Below are 16773 nucleotides of genomic sequence, written 5' to 3'. Positions count from 1 at the left end.
GATTAACATTCTTATATCTTATGGCATATAACTTACAATATTTGCAATGTCATTGACTGGACAAAAGCAGTTCACAACCTGTTTAGTGTTAGTGTGTACATAACTTAAGCATCCTGTATTAACATTTTCTCAAATGGACTTTACAGGGGAATATAAATAATTTTTCTCTTCTTCACTCCAATTCATGTTTTCCCTCAAATGCTGTTTGTTACTAAAGCTTGAGGTACTAATCACGTTTAAGGTACTAAAGCAATATCCAACTGTGCTGTTGGTCTAAATACCAGCATGGCCTTGTGCTTTTTACAACCATATGACAGCCATCACAATATTCAGTACAACAGCACTCAGGAGTGTGACTTTGCTTAAATAAACAATGCAAATACAGCTAAAACGGTGTGCCATGATGTGTAAAAGCCTAATGGTGTGACAAAAATTATAAATACAAGACTAAGCCGAAGTGTTTCTGCATCTAAGGGCAAAATCATGACCTACGTTTTATTTAAAGGAAAAGCAGAGCCACACTAGCCATGCAAGCTAATACATTCCTTCTTAACATGTAATCCACAGCTAAAGCTAACCAGCTAACGTTAGTAGGAAGGCGTTGTATGCAAAACGACTTGCCAAAAGACAAAGGGCTGCGGGGGATAATTATGAAAACATTTGCATTATCACAGTCTTTACTATTCCTATAGCCACGCGCTGGTCTGATAGGAGTGATCGAGACTTAAAAAGAGACTCAATCCCCACTATGTTTTTAAGCACTAACTAGCCGAGAAGGAGACGGGGAGGCCGCGCAGACCCAAAACAACACAATTTGACTCGCATTTCCAGGAAATGCTTTATTTCCTACCTCCGGTTCCGTCCGAGTTTTCGTTTAAACTGCCTGAAGAATCATGATGACTGCCCACACAGCCACCCATGGATGTTTTCATGCGCCTCTTCCCCCCGCGGACCCGCTCTGTTTCGGTTTCTCCCCGTCCGCTCTCTGCTGGGGGATAGATTGACAGGGCGCGGGCATCCGTTGGAGAGAGGCGGTGTGTGCAGGCACACTCGGCTTTGCAAGGGCTGCAGACAGACCCTTCTCCGGCTTTGACTCAAAACAGTAAGCTGCCTGTTCACAATACAATCGGAACGCGCATTGAGGTTTCAAAATACTTTTATAGGTAACGTTAGGCAGCTTACTTTGTTTTGAGACACGGCCAGATAGTGTCCGAGATGGGTTTTGAATATGACGAACAATCCCAGTCTGCACATGACCGACCTTTAACGTTGATACAACGTTTAATGCTGAATGGTTGAAAACCAGCCGACATGACCAACATGCAACGTTTAAATATGTTTGAAATAAGGTCAGTTATTGTATTATCTTTGAATCAATGTTGATACAACGTTTAATGCTGAACAGTTGAAAACATGCCTGGGAAGAAGACATGGCATAGTGGCATGGTTAAAAAAGGTGAAAGTTAAGTGACATAAAGTGTGTGTCATAATAATACATTTAATGTAGCATATATGTATTATTGCATTTGTAATTTATTTTTTACATCCTATTGTTTTAGGCTATTGAACAGAACAGTCAAGTCATCTTTATTTATATAGCGCTTTAAACAAAATACATTTCGTCAAAGCAACTGAACAACATTCATTAGGAAAACAGTGTGTCAGTAAGGCAGTTCATCATTGAATTCAGTGATGTCATCTCTGTTCAGTTTAAATAGTGTCTGTGCATTTATTTGCAATCAAGTCAACAATATTGCTGTAGATGAAGTGACCTAAACTAAGCAAGCCAGAGGTGACAGCGGCAAGGAACCGAAAGTCCATTGGTGACAGAATGGAGAAAAAAAACCTTGAGAGAAACCAGGCTCAGCTGGGGGGCCAGTTCCCCTCTGACCAGACGAAACCAGTAGTTCAATTCCAGGCTGCAGCAAAGTAAGATTGTACAGAAGAATCATCTGTTTCCTGTGGTCTTGTCTTGGTGGTCATCAGAGACGAGGTCTTTACAGGGGATCTGTATCTGGGGCTCTAGTTGTCCTGGTCTCCGCTGTCTTTCAGGGCTGTAGAGGTCCTTTTTCTAGGTGCCGATCCTGCATCTGGTCTGGATACGTACTGGATCCGGGTGACTGCAGTGACCCTCTGATCTGGATACAGACTGGATCTGGTGGCTACGGTGACCTCGGAATAAGAGAGAAACAGACTGATATTAGCATAGATGGCATTCTTCTAATGATGTAGCAATTACATCAGGTGTTATGGGAACTGTTCCCGGTTCTGGTTTACCTAATTAATGCAGCTTAAAAATCCTTTAACGAATCTGGATATTAAGGCCCAATCCCAATTCTACCTTACCCCTTTCCTGTCTCGATTCTCTTTTGGTTGGAGGGGAGGGGTAAGGGGAAGGGCCAGATAGCCATTCAAACGAAGATTTTTCGAGACCACACTTCAAACGAAGGGGTATGAATTATCTCAGCAACATGGCTGCTACAGCGAACAAAAAGACACATCAATGTAAGCTTTTTTGGCATAAATAAAGATTTTAATGAAAAGTAATCATTTGTACATTCAATTGTGAGTACATTCAATTGTGAGTTCATATTAATGGTCATGTTACTCGAAATGTTTGCAAAACATCGCTAATATTTGCTAACGTCATATCAGACTGCATGATAGTGCCACAGCATATGTCTGTTCAGGGCGATAACTGCCGTAGACTAATCCCCCATTAATTAGAAATCACTAAACCATTTTCTCAAATATTGCCTATTCAAGAGAGAGAGAGCGAAATGGAATTTGCGTGTATTTGCGTCTGTGCTTTTATCTTTTTAGAGTGAGTTTACCCTTACGAAAATTAACCATGGTTTTACTACAAATAAAACCAAAAAACCATGGTTACTGTAGTTAAACTATGGTAACCACAAATTAACCATGGTTTTGCTATATTAACCATAGTTTAACCATGGTATTTGTAGTAAATCTGTGGTTTTACAAATGGCCAAAAAACCATGGGTTACTACAGTTTTACTATAATAAAACCATGGTTATTTTTCGTAAGGGTACTTAAAAACAGCGATTGTATCCTCCCTCGCTGGAAAATATAATGTAGCGATTCAGTATTTAAACTGTATTTAATAAAAGTCACGGGGCAGCGTTGACAAGTTTATTTTCTCCTGGATGTGTGAGCTGGGCGATTTCTGATATGTGTGTGTGTCAGTAAGCAGCGCATTAATATAGAACGATAATTAAAGGCTCTAATGCACACCAGTATTTGTGTGTATTGTGAGAGCTAGATGACGAATGATGACGTGTGACGTCATGGTAATGCTGTCCCAATCCTTAGGGGAATATTTTCTCCCCTACCCCTTGACACTCTGTTTCAAGGGACAAGGAGAAGGGGTATAAAATAGAATTGGGATTGGGCCTAAACGCATATTAGTACGCTATGTGTAAACCAGGTTAAAGAGATGGGTCTTTAATCTAGATTTAAACTGCAAGAATGTGTCTGCCTCCTGAACAATGTTAGGTAGGTTATTCCAGAGTTTAGGCGAGTTTTGAGAACGTAGCGGACGTAGAGGATTATAATGTAAAAGGAGCTCATTCAAATACTGAGGTGCTAAACCATTCAGGGCTTTATAAGTATTAAGCATGGGTGAAAATTACATCTAAATGTTGGGGGGGACAATAAACATAACATTTCTCACAAGCAAGTTTTGAAGGGGACGCAAAATTGTACTTAAGGATATGTATACAGAGAAGAAAGCCTTACTACTTATTTACTTTGCCTTCCTTTGTTCAAAAAGTGGACACATTCAGTCAGGAAACACCTCCTCAGTGTGTTTCTCAAAGACGCAATAACTGTTACTGTAGCTTTTTTCAACTTTTTTCTTTTGTAAAATAGAGCTAAAACAGGCAATATGGTGTCTAAAATGCACTTAATATTAACTCCTTGTTTATACATTTTTTTAAATAAAAATCTAAATCTCATTTGTTATGCTTATATCTGGAGAACAACTGCACTCTTAGTATGATGTTATATTAGATTAACTATATTAAATGAAATAAATGGCTCGTGGATTTTAAAATAGATGATGTTACTTTTCTCAGTACTCCTCAGCGCTGAAAGTGAACACTCGATGCTGATTGGTTCCCCTTGCCTCCCCTTCTCTTTTACCAGGCGGCAAGGAAGTCGACCGGAAGATGAAATCGGCCGCGTGCCCATTGACCTCCCATTCATTTTGGCGTTACTTTGACAGCGAATAACTTTACATCTGAGGCGTTTAAAGACTCCATTTGTCCATTATTTATTTCTAAAGATACACAACAATGTATTAAGGACTCCATTACCTTCTATGTTACATTATGGCCCCGTGGAAACAGTTTTTGTAAAAATAGGCTAACGATTGCATCATAACCACTCGACTCTCTGTCGCACAGTAGAGAAATTACCATACAGACAGAAGGAGAAGCTCGCAGGCAATTAACTTAATATGGTGTACTGGCATTACATTTTAAAATACTATACAAAATAATTAATCAGAATACTTACTCCTGCTCACTCACGCCAAAGAACTCACCGCTCAAGCTCGCCGTCTCTGCAAGATTAACGATGGCAGTTTGCACGCACAGCTACTAGAAGATTTACATCTGTCAGACAGGTTGATGATGTCATCAAGCTTAGTTTGAGTCTGGGCGTTAAGATACGGAAGTGCTAAAAATAGCTAAAAATGGGCTTCACTTGTCTCAATTGAGTTCCAATGGGGTCGCTGTGTCCATTTCTTTTACTGTCTATGTCTTTTACTTAGCGGTTGTAATCTATCAGCAGATTCGGCACATTCGCGATAGAAAAGCGGAGCTTTCATGTAATGGTACAACTGTGAAATTACAAACAAAAATATACACATTCTGAGACATGAACTGAAACGAATAGTAAATGTTATTTACATTAAATCTTGCTCATTTTCACCTTAGAATTTGGGGGAAACTGTGCCTCCCCTGCCTCACCTGACGAGCCGCCACTGAAACCGACTAAATCTTGTGATGTGAACTCGGGAAAATCAAAATGCGCACCCGCACTAGTCTAATCTAACATACAAGACTTGTATAAGCGTACACTATGAGTGTGTGTAAGATTTTTTTAAACAAACTAGGTAAACGCCTGTATAAAACATGGGTAAACATTATAATAGCTAACAGTGCAGACTACATCGGTGACAAAAGTAAATTGGTACACAATAATATTTTTTGGACCTGATTTATTAATGACTCAGCATCATCTATATTAAAGAGAAAATAATCACGTCATTCAATGTTTAATGTGAATAAAGTAAGCTTAGTTCCACAACTACTGAAACACAATGTTTTCTTGCACCGGACTGTGTGTGTGTCGGTGGTGGTGAGGTAAAAAGGGAGCAGGCAGTGGACCAAAGCAATGTGATGCAAAGCAAGGGGAACTCGAGGTGTTTAAAACTGTTTTCGTTGTTGCTCCGTTTGCATTTGTATTGTTTTACTACTTGCACAATTAGTTTAACTTTATATCATTATATTATTTACAATACACATATTTCAGTTATATTTTTTTTGGAGGGGGGGGGCAACCCTCAGATACGGGGGGTCCCGACCCCCCCGCAATTTCCGCCTATGGTAGAACCATCACTTGTACCACAAAAGACTGCTTTTTAAGTTATCTTCCTGATGTATCCAAATTCCTTAGCATATCCAAAACCTCAGAACAACATGATGATGTAACAGAAACTATGGACTCTCTCTTTTCTAGCATTTTAAATACAGTTGCTCCTTTACGCTTAAGGAAGGTTAAGGAAACCAGTCTGACACTATGGTATAATGAGCATACTTGCACCTTAAAGAGAGCAGCCCGAAAAATTAAGCACAGCTGGAGGAAAACAAAACTAGAGGCATTTCGTATTACTTGGCGGGAAAGTAACCTATCCTACAGAAAAGCATTGAAAACTGCTAGATCTGATTACTTTTCTTTTCTTTTAGAAGAAAACAAACATAACCCCAGGTATTTATTAAATACAGTGGCTAAAGTAATGAAAAATAAAGCCTCAACAAGTGTTGACATTTCCCAACATCACAGCTGTAATGACTTTATGAACTACTTTACTTCTAAAATCGATACTAATAGAGATAAAATTGTAACCATTCAGCTGTCAGCTACAGTATCGCATCAGACAATTCACTATAGACCCCCAGTGGAACAATTCCACTCATTCTCTACTATAGGAGATGAAGAATTGTATAAACTTGTTAAATCATCTAAACCAATCATCTAAGCAAAATATATAAATAAACTGTTTTAAAACCCTTTTTTGGGGTGAAAATACTAATGTGCCTAAGACTATACTTTACAAACGACATTGTTGCTACTTTATAAAGAATGAGTATACATTCATTCACTGTATCAACTGATTAAAGACAGTGACAAAGAACAAACATTTTAATTAAATATCAAAGTGATTGACAGAGATAAAGTAGAATGTAGACAGTAGAACCTGAGAGGAAGAATTGTATAAACTTGTTAAATCATCTAAACCAACAACATATATAAGACCTATTCCATCTAAGCTCCTAAAAGAGGTGCTTCCAGAAGTCATAGATCCACTTCTGAGTATTGCTTATTTGTCATTGTCAGTAGGATATGTCCCCATAACCTTCAAACTGGCTGTTATTAAGCCTCACATCAAAAAAACACAACTTGACCCCAAAAAACTAGTTAATTATAGATGGATCTCAAATCTCCCTTTTCTGTCCAAGATACTAGAAAAGGTAGTATCCTCACAATTATGTTTATGGTATTATGGTATCTGTGAGGATTTCCAGTCAGAATTTAGACGGTATCATAGTACTGAGTCTGCTCTCCTTGGAGTTACAAATGATCTGCTCTTATCACCTGATCGTGGTTGTGTCTCTCTATTAGTTCTTTTGGATCTTAGTGCTGCGTTTGACACAATTGACCACAACATTATTTTGCATAGATTAGAACACTTTGTTGGCATTAATGGAAGTGCATTAGCATGGTTTAAATCGCACTTATATGACCACCATCAATTCGTAGCAGTGAATGAAGAGGTATCATATCGATCACAAGTGCAGTATGGAGTACCTCAAGGCTCAGTACTAGGGCAGTTACTCTTCACGGTTTACATTTACCCTTTGGAGATATCATCAGGAAACATGGTGTTAGCGTTCACTGTTATGCTGAAGATACTCAGCTCTATATACTATGGCCCGGTGAAACATAAAAATTAAAAAAACGAATGGAATGCATAGTCTATATAAAAAACGGGATGACGAGTAATTTCTTACAGCTAAATTCTGAAAAAACAGAGGTGTTCATTATAGGACCTAAAACCTCTACATGTAATAACCTAGAACACTGTCTAAGACTTGATGGCTGCTCTGTCAATTCTTCGTCATCGTTAGGAACCTAGGTGTGCTATTTGATAGAAATCTTTCCTTAGAAAGCCACGTTTCTAGCATTTGTAAAACTGCATTTTTCCATCTCAAAAATATATCTAAATTACGGCCTATGCTCTCAAAGTCAAATGCAGAAATGTTAATCTATGCATTTATGACCTCAAGGTTAGATTATTGTAATGCCTTATTGGGTGGTTGTTCTGCATGCTTAGAAAACAAACTACAGCTAGTCCAAAATGCAGCAGCAGGAGTTCTTACTAGAACCAGGAAGTATGACCATATTAGCCCGGTCCTGTCAACGCTGCACTGGCTCCCTATCAAACATTGTATGGATTTTAAAATATTGCTCATTACTTATAAAGCCCTGAATGGTTTAGCCGCGTTCTCAAAACTCAGGCAATTTGATAATACCTAGAATATCAAAATCAACTGCGGGTGGCAGATCCTTTTGCTATTTGGCGACTAAACTCTGGAATAACCATCCTAACATTGTTCAGGAGGCAGTTTAAATCTAGATTAAAGACCCATCTTTTTAACCTGGGTTACTCATAACACACTTATATGCTTCTAATATTAGTTTTGGCCTAGTGGTTAGAGAGTATGACTCCTAACCCTAGGGTTGTGGGTTCGAGTACCAGGCCGGCAACACTGCGAATTAGGTGCACTTGAGCAAGGCACTGAACCCCCAACTGCTCCCTGGGCGCCGGAGCATAAATGGCTGCCCACTGCTCCGGGAGTGTGTTCACAGTGTGTGTGTGTGTGTGTGTTCACTGCTGTGTGTGTGCACTTTGGATGGGTTAAATGCAGAGCACAACTTCTGATTATTGGTCAGCATGCTTGGCTGAATGTCATGTCACTTTTTTAAATATCCAAATCCGTTAAAGGATTTTTAGGCTGCATTAATTAGGTCATCCGGAACCGGGAACACTTCCGGTAACTCCCGATGTACTTGCTACATCATTATAAGAATGGCACCTACGCTAATATTAGTCTGTTTCTCTCTTATTCCGAGGTCACCGTAGCCACCAGATACAGTCTGTATCCAGATCAGAGGGGCACTGCAGTCATCCGGATCCAGTACGTATCCAGACATGATGGTGGATGAGCACCTAGAAAGGACCTCTACAGCCCTGAAAGACAGCGGAGACCAGGACAACTGGAGCCCCAGATACAGATCCCTGTAAAGACCTGGTCTCAGACAACCACTGGGACAAGACCACAGGAAACAGATGATTCTTCTGCACAATCTGATTTGGTGGAGCCAGAAATTGAACTACTGGTTTCGTCTGGTCAGAAGAGAACTGGCCCCCCAACTGAGCCTGGTTTCTCCCAAGGTTTTTTTTTTCTCCATTCTGTCACCGATGGTGTTTTGGTCTCTTTCCATTGTCACCTCTGGCTTGCTTAGTTGGGGTCACTTAATTTACAGCGATATTGTTGACTTGATTGCAAATGATTGCACAGAGACTATTTAAACTGAACAGAGATGACATCACTGAAATCAATGATGAACTGCCTTTAACTGTCATTTTGCATTAATGACACACTGTTTTCCTAATGAATGTTGTTCAGTTGCTTTGTCACAATGTATTTTGTTTAAAGCGCTAAATAAATTAAGGTGATTTGACTTGACTTGACTTGACTAGAAACATTATGTGTGGTTTCGTATTTAATAACGACCCAGATCGTGAAATACATTTATCAGCCTAAGAGTACGGGAAGCTTGGGAAATGAGAGCATCAAGGAGCGTGTGAATGCTATGGATTTATTTTAAATCTTTTAATGTTCTTTAATGTTATCCTTTTTAGGCTTTTTTTTATTTTATTTATTTTTATAGAGGTATCGATTTAGGCACCGGTACCATTTTAAAAGTATCGAAATGGCCGGTATCGAATAAAACCCAATGTGGTCCAGTTCATGCTGTAAACATGAATTTTAAGTTAGGTAGGGCACTTTCACCTGTGATTCCCATAATAGGGGGTGATGGCTAACAGGTTAAACGGTTTAAAAGAATGAATAATCATTAAGTAACCAATGAGAGCAGGTAAATAGAAATATAATCACAGAAACAAACAAACAAGAAAAAAAATATTGTTTTATATTGTGATTACAATGTCATTCAGATGTAAAAAAATGCTCCCCTTCATGCTTCAGTGAAGCTAAACATTATTCCATGTTCAGATTAGTGTACAGTACTGTTAATATGACTCAAAAACACATATTATATGCATTATGCATGTTGTTTTACTATACAGAGCATAATTTACAGAAATTTCAGACTAACATGTCAGGGTGGCCTCAAGCAGTGCTTATCAAATCCAGTCCTTGGGACCCACCATTGCTCTACACATTTTGTATGTCTATCTTATCTTGACACACTCAGTTTAGTTGAAGTGTTTTCCTCGTGAGCTGATTATCTGAATCAGGTGTGCTAAATAAGGAAGACATGCAAAATGTGAAGAGCAATTGGTCCCATTGGAGATTGGGTGCTTCTCAATCAGCTCCCCAGATGATGCTCACTATGTTTCCTTAACTGACTTCTGAAGTGCTAAACTTAAATCGTGTGAGCCAGCTCATTACACATAATGACTGACAATGACACGCAATATATGTTTTAAAACAGAAACCATTGTTTTATTATATTTCATCATTAGACAGGTAATTTGAACGCAATCTAGCTTACATTTATAATTTATTAATTTATTTCTCCTCATGGATAAAATGTTGCACATATGTGACATGGATATACTGATTCATGAGTTTGGGAGCTGATTGAGATGCACCTATTGACTTACTATTGAGAGGGTCTGAATCTCTTACCATTGAAGAAGGCATAACGGATAACTTGGATCACGTGAGGGACTTCAGCCTATCGTGTAATGGAAGTGACATCAGTGCATGCTGTTGAAGGTTTTCTGACAGTCAGTTACAGTTTACATGAATCTATGCACAGAAACTAATGTTGAGAGCTTCAATACTCAGGCCGGGTTCACACCGCAAGCTGCAGCAGAGCAGAAGCAGCGCGTTAGCAGGAGGTAGGCAGAGCAGAAGCAGCGCGCGCCTATTTTGCTTTCACACCGGCAGCGGAGGCAGCGCGCAACTGAACAGCAGATTTTGGTCAGAGTGCTCTATAATGGTTACGTCCGCATTGCTTTATTTCCCATTTAAAATACATTTAAATAAAAAGACTTGGCAAGAAGCTTTTTAATTAATAATTTCATTGTTACTTTTGTTGCATCTTTGTTTTGCTGTCTTTGTTTTCCGTGCAGTAGCCTACGTGTTGTTGATAGAAGAAAGGCCATCGCGCTATATTTGTTATTAAGGAGACTAAAAAAGATGCAGACTTTGGGTTCATCCCATTAACCGACGTAGGAGAGAAGATGGTGCATATTACCATCTTGTCACTGTGTTTGTTTGCAATCAAATTTACCAAAGGACACCCTGAAAACCAATTTAATAAACGGTTTTAAATTATGTGTAATGTAAATGGTTCACAGCCTTGACTTCCTGCTCATCTTGAAATCAGCATTTACTTGTTTATTATATATGCATGTATCACCTGCTTTTGTTATTTGTGTGCTTATGTGTAATTTAGAAATTGTAAATAAATGGTTCCAATTGAATAAATTTTGAATCAAATATTGAGTTGTTTGCTCGTGTGCCAGCGAAAGCGTCAGAAACACTATAAAATTAAATGTGGTTTTATTAACAAAGTTCGGGAGAAGCACGATCAGATAATCATTCAATTTGGCACAGGTGCATCTCGTTTAGCTAATCATCCTAAATAGCACACAAGCTTATATATATCCAGTCTTCCTACCTCCTGTCCCACCACAGTTTTTTCGGCATCCCTCCTCCACCCCAACTCCTCACTTCTAATCTATTTATCCCAAATTGGGGATAGGGGGAGTTATATGGGTTCCGTCTGTGCTCCGGGCCCGGACCCCTCCCCCAGGACAGCACGCCAAAATATGCCTACTATTCGCCTTCAGATTAGATGTAAGGGTGAACTCGTGAATTACCATCTGCAATAAGAGCCGCTACAACTTCATCCCATGCTTTTTCCTTCTCCTGCAAGTCTTTGTAAAGTACATTGTGTGGATCATAAAGAACTTGCTATTTCTCAACTTCCAACAGACGAGAGTCGTCCATTATTGTCTTTCCAGGTGCACTCTGAAGACCACTGCCTGTGACACCACGTGCTCTTGTTTATGATTGTCAGCACGACATCCGTTCTTCTGCCAATATATAGGCCTAGTTAAAATAATACGACAACTACTAATAATAAATAAATCTCCAAGGCTAAACTAGCAATATAAATTATTTAAAGTTGTTTTTGTATTTTGGCAAAAAAGTCTATTTTTGGATAGAACTGTAAGTACTTTAACAGATTTTGTAAAAAAAAAAAAATATATATATATGTTAAAAATAAAATTATAATAAAAAATACAAAAATATGTGATTTTAAATATCATACATTTTTTATTTAATTTGCTAATAACACAGTAGATATCATTAATGCAAATTTTGGGCAAAATTCCTTTTTCGTTTAAGTACATGTGTATTTTGGCCATGATCATTGTCACTTTATCTTCTATACATATTTTTTTTATATTAATTTTCTTTCCTAACATACTCTAGTTCTTGTTAAAACACCCTAGATGTGCTTTTTTGTGCAGTTAGAGCACTTTTTGTGTGAACTCATATTTATTTTATCCATCAAAGGTGTACTTTCACTTTAACTGAGCGTCAGCAGCGCAGCAAAAATAGACCCAGCGCCGAAACGATCGCGGCACTGCTGCTTCTGCTCTGCTTCTGCAACGCTCTGCCGCGCAGCCTCTGCGCGCGGTGTGAACGCTCTCATCTGTTAACATAGGCACCGAAAAAAATACGCGCTGCTTCTGCTCTGCTGCAGCTTGCGGTGTGAACCCGGCCTCAGGCTTGTCACTTTAGAGATTCTGAGAACACAAATGCAGAGTTAGTGCTTCTGGGTAAATGAAGCTAAAACAAGCCCACATATGCTGAAAAGCTTCTCTCTTAGTGAGAGAAAGTTGCTTTTGTAACACCAATGAGTGGATGGTATTCAACCATCCGTTCCATATTAATGAATCCTGACTCTCTAACACATTCTGCACTCAAAGACCAAAACGTGAGTTAAAGAAAAAACAAGGCAAGGACCTTCGTTTTACAACATCTTCCAACATAACTCACCACCCGGGGCGCCGACATAGCGGCAACATCCTGGCGTGGATGAGAATTATAACGCCTTGGAGACTATCCCGAGATTCCAAGATCGAACTTCAAAGGAAAGACAAACACCCGCCCTTTTTCACTCACGGCGCCATCACACATTCCACAGAACAGACACACACGCATACACAAACAGGCATGAGCATTTTTGACTAGCACATGGACCTTTTTACTATAAAACTACCTCTAAATGTATTTTAATGTCTCCCTTTATGTGCTCAAATGTATATGTGTGGCATAGTGGAATATATGAATGTTACTGTTTAGTCAAACTTTATATGCATGTAGTTAGGAACAACTCTGTATCTTGATTTGCAAAATCATAGTTTTTGGTGTCTGTATAATCGTAAAAACACGACTGTAACGAATCTTGACAGCAAATTACAAAAAGATGCATTGTTTCAGAGGAACAATCTTGCTTAGGAAAATTTTTTAATTTTGTCATCGCCATAAATTAGACCAGTGGGCGGAAATCAGCAAACAAAGAAGATTTTTCCTGCCTCAGTTTCTTACACTTCATTGGTTCATATGGAAAGATAGGTGTAAACCTACTTTTACATAAAACCAAAGGGAAACCTGTGTTCTTGGCATTCCCAGCTTCGCAACCGGACTTCAAGAAGTTCTCCGTTTGTTCTTCTTTACTTTTCATTTCATTTTAGTTTTTCTTTATTGTCTTCTGATATTTGACTTCGTTCAATTGTCTTCATGAGCCAAACGAACTTAAGTCTAATCATCTTTTGGCAAAGTTGACATTCGCGTTAACCATCGAGCTCACGCATTATCTGCTCTGGAAAGAACAATGCTGAAGCCCGCACAGACGGACAATTTGAACTCCGCTACACACAAGAGCCAGATCAAAGCAAGTACTTTCTTATATCGCAACTTATATCCGCACGTTCACTCAGCCACGGACACTCCGCCATCAGCTGGATTCCTTACCTCTTCACAAAAATAAAGACCAAGATGGCGGCGCGAACACATCGCGAAGCTCAGCGTCTCTCCAGTTTTTGCAATTTTGCCGTTTTATTCCTGCTCATCTCGGGTCTGTTCGTACTGAACAGCTTTGCTTTAACATCATACACCCGACAGGAGCTTTTGGATATCGGTGAGGACTTTACCAGCAGTTTTATCACCAATCTTCGACTCATCCCTGAGATCGCTAGAACACCCGAGGCTTCGCACTCTACTCGACCGGGCGGAAGTGCTCGCAGGCGGCGTCGAGATCGTAAACAAAGGCGGGGGAAGCGCGGAGGTCTAAGAGCGAAGCTAAAGCTAACATCGCTCCGGCTCTCTTTACCCAGCATTTTTTCTCGCTAATGTGCGGTCACTGGTGAACAAAATGGATGAGTTACGACTCCGCATCACCCACAGTAAGAGACTTCTGGAATACAATGTCATGGTTTTCACAGAAACATGGCTACACAGCGACGTACCCAACAATGCTATTGAGCTAGCAGGACGCTACACGCTCCGGGCAGATAGAACGGCAGATGACTCCGGCAAGACAAGAGGTGGTGGATTGTGGCATTTATGTCCGACAAAGCTTGGTGTACGAACACTGTCATTGTTGGGAGACACTGCCTCAGCTAACCTAGAGTTTCTCATGGTTAAATGTAGACCTTTTATCTGCCACGGGAGTTTCACTTCCACCATAATAACCGCAGTCTATATTCCACCGGATTGCTAATGCCAAGCTTGCTTTGAACGAACTTCATGCAGCCATTAGTAAACAACAGACTGCTCACCCAGAGGCTGCTTTTATTGTCGCGGGTGATTTTAATCACTGCAAATTAAAACAGTACTCCCCAAATTTCACCAGCATGTTTCCTGCCACACCAGAGGAGACAAAAACGTTGGATCATGTTTATACAAACATTAATGGAGCTTACATCGTGAGCCCCCTCCCCCACCTCGGACAGTCTGATCACCTTCTTTGTTTCTCACCCCTAAGTATTCACCCCTCATCAACCGTGTGAAGCCATCAGTGAGGACCATCAAAGTGTGGCCAACTGGAGCTGACTCTTTACTTCAAGACAGGTTTCAACACACTGACTGGAGTATGTTTGCTTCTCAGGCTGCCTGTGGGCTCTCACACGGACATTGATATCTACACCTCCTCTGTACTGGATCACATCAACTCCACCATTGACAGTGTAACAACAGAAAAACAGATAACAACATACCCTAATCAGAAGCCATGGATGAACAAGGAGGTGCGACTTCTGCTGAAAGCCCGCAACACCGCTTTCAGGTCAAGGACAACGCTCAGGCCTACAGTAAATCCAGGGCTAACCTGAAAAGGGGCATCAAAAAGGCGAAGTACTGCTACAAGCTGAAGGTAGAGGAACACTTTTCCAACTCATGACCCCCGACGCATGTGGCAGGGCATCCAGATCATCAGTGACTACAAGTCAAGCAAACTCCACACCAACAGTCACGGACGTCTCCTTCCTTAACGAGCTAAATGACTTTTATGCTCGCTTCAACAGCGACAGCAAGGAGACGGCCACCAAAATCTCAGCCTCTTCAGACCACCAACCTCTCAAACTCACCTCCACAGATGTCCACACTGCACTGAGCCGGATCAACGCACGCAGGCTGCTGGCCCTGATGGCATTCCTGGACGTGTGCTTAGAGCATGTGCAGAGCAGCTTGCAGGGGTCTTCACAGACATTTTCAACATGTCCCTCATCCAAGCAACTGTGCCTACATGTTTTAAGTCCACATCCATTGTGCCAGTACCAAAACACTCCTCCCCAACGTGCCTCAATGACTATCGCCCCGTAGCACTCACACCCATCATTATGAAGTGCTTCGAGCGACTGGTCCTAGCACATCTCAAAGACTGCCTCCCACCCACACTGGACCCACACCAATTTGCCTATCGCAGAAATAGGAGCACAGAGGATGCAGTATGCACAGTGCTGCACTCTGCACTCACACACCTGGACCATAACAACACGTATGTTAGGATGTTGTTTGTTGACTTCAGTTCAGCATTTACACCGTCATTCCCTCCAAGCTGACCACGAAACTTGGAGACACTGGACATTAACACCTCCCTCTGCAACTGGATTATGGACTTTCTGACCAACAGGCCTCAGCATGTTCGGTCAGGCCACAACCACTCCACCACCATCACACTTAACACTGGCGTACCACAGGGCTGTGTGCTGAGCCCATTCCTCTACTCCCTTTACACCCACGGACTGCAAGCCTGTGCATGGATCCAACTCCATCATTAAGTTTGCAGATGACACCACGGTGATTGGCCTCATCAGTGACAACGATGAGACTGCCTACAGGGAAAGAGGTACAGCACCTGGCCCACATGGTGCGCTGACAATAACCTGCTCCTTAACACCAATAAGACCAAGGAGCTCATTGTGGACTTCAGGAAGAAGAAAGGAAGCACGCATGACCCCATCCACATTAACGGGATGGTTGTTGAACGTGTCTCCAGCTTCAAGTTCCTGGGAACCACCATCTAGGAGGACCTGTCCTGGACTACAAACACCTCCAGCCTCGTCAAAAAGGCTCACCAGAGCCTTTTCTTCCTCAGGACACTGAAGAAGAACCAAGCTTTCCTCAGCCATCCTAGTGAACTTCTACCAGTGTGCTGATTGAGAGCTATCCTGACCAGTTGCATCACAGTCTGGTATGGGAACTGGCTCAGTGGCTGACCGCAAGGCACTGCAGAGGGTGGTGAAAACATGCCCAACGAACACCAGGGACTACCACTGTCCTGCTCTTGAGGACATCCAGAGGGAAATGCTGTCTACGTCGAGCTCGGCAGCATTCGTCAAGGACCCTCTCACCCTGACCACGAAACTGTTTAACCTCCTCCCGTCCGGAAGGCGTTTCAGGAGCCTCCGGGACAAGGACCACAAGATTCAGGAACAGCTTTTCCCTAAGCTGTCTCCTTGCTGAACTCTGCCCTCTGAACCCCCCAACACCCCCCACACCACACACATAGACTCCTCCCCCTCTTCAACACTCTGATTTATTTATTTACTCACAACAAGCAAAAAGTAACTTGTTATTACTTGCACTACTGTCTTGTTCATCCAGGAACACTGTTATAATCCATTTGCA

The 16773-nt window shown here is 41.0% G+C and overlaps 1 protein-coding gene across 1 annotated transcript in view; it reads right to left on the bottom strand.

The window, feature by feature from the left end:
- The window catches only part of LOC113100738 (ubiquitin domain-containing protein 2-like), a 35793-nt gene extending 34317 nt beyond the window's left edge, over positions 1–1476 (bottom strand). Inside the window, exon 1 of the mRNA XM_026265328.1 lies at positions 851–1476. Within this exon, the coding sequence (XP_026121113.1) occupies positions 851–932 (82 nt within the window). The 5' untranslated portion in view covers positions 933–1476. The remainder of the gene's footprint in view (positions 1–850) is intronic.
- Between the last annotated feature and the right edge of the window lie 15297 nt (positions 1477–16773).

This window comes from Carassius auratus, unplaced genomic scaffold (assembly GCF_003368295.1).
Source record: "Carassius auratus strain Wakin unplaced genomic scaffold, ASM336829v1 scaf_tig00217339, whole genome shotgun sequence".
Taxonomy (NCBI): Eukaryota; Metazoa; Chordata; class Actinopteri; order Cypriniformes; family Cyprinidae; genus Carassius; species Carassius auratus.
Note: the sequence above shows the minus strand (reverse complement) of the source record. Positions and strands in the feature narration are given on the sequence as shown.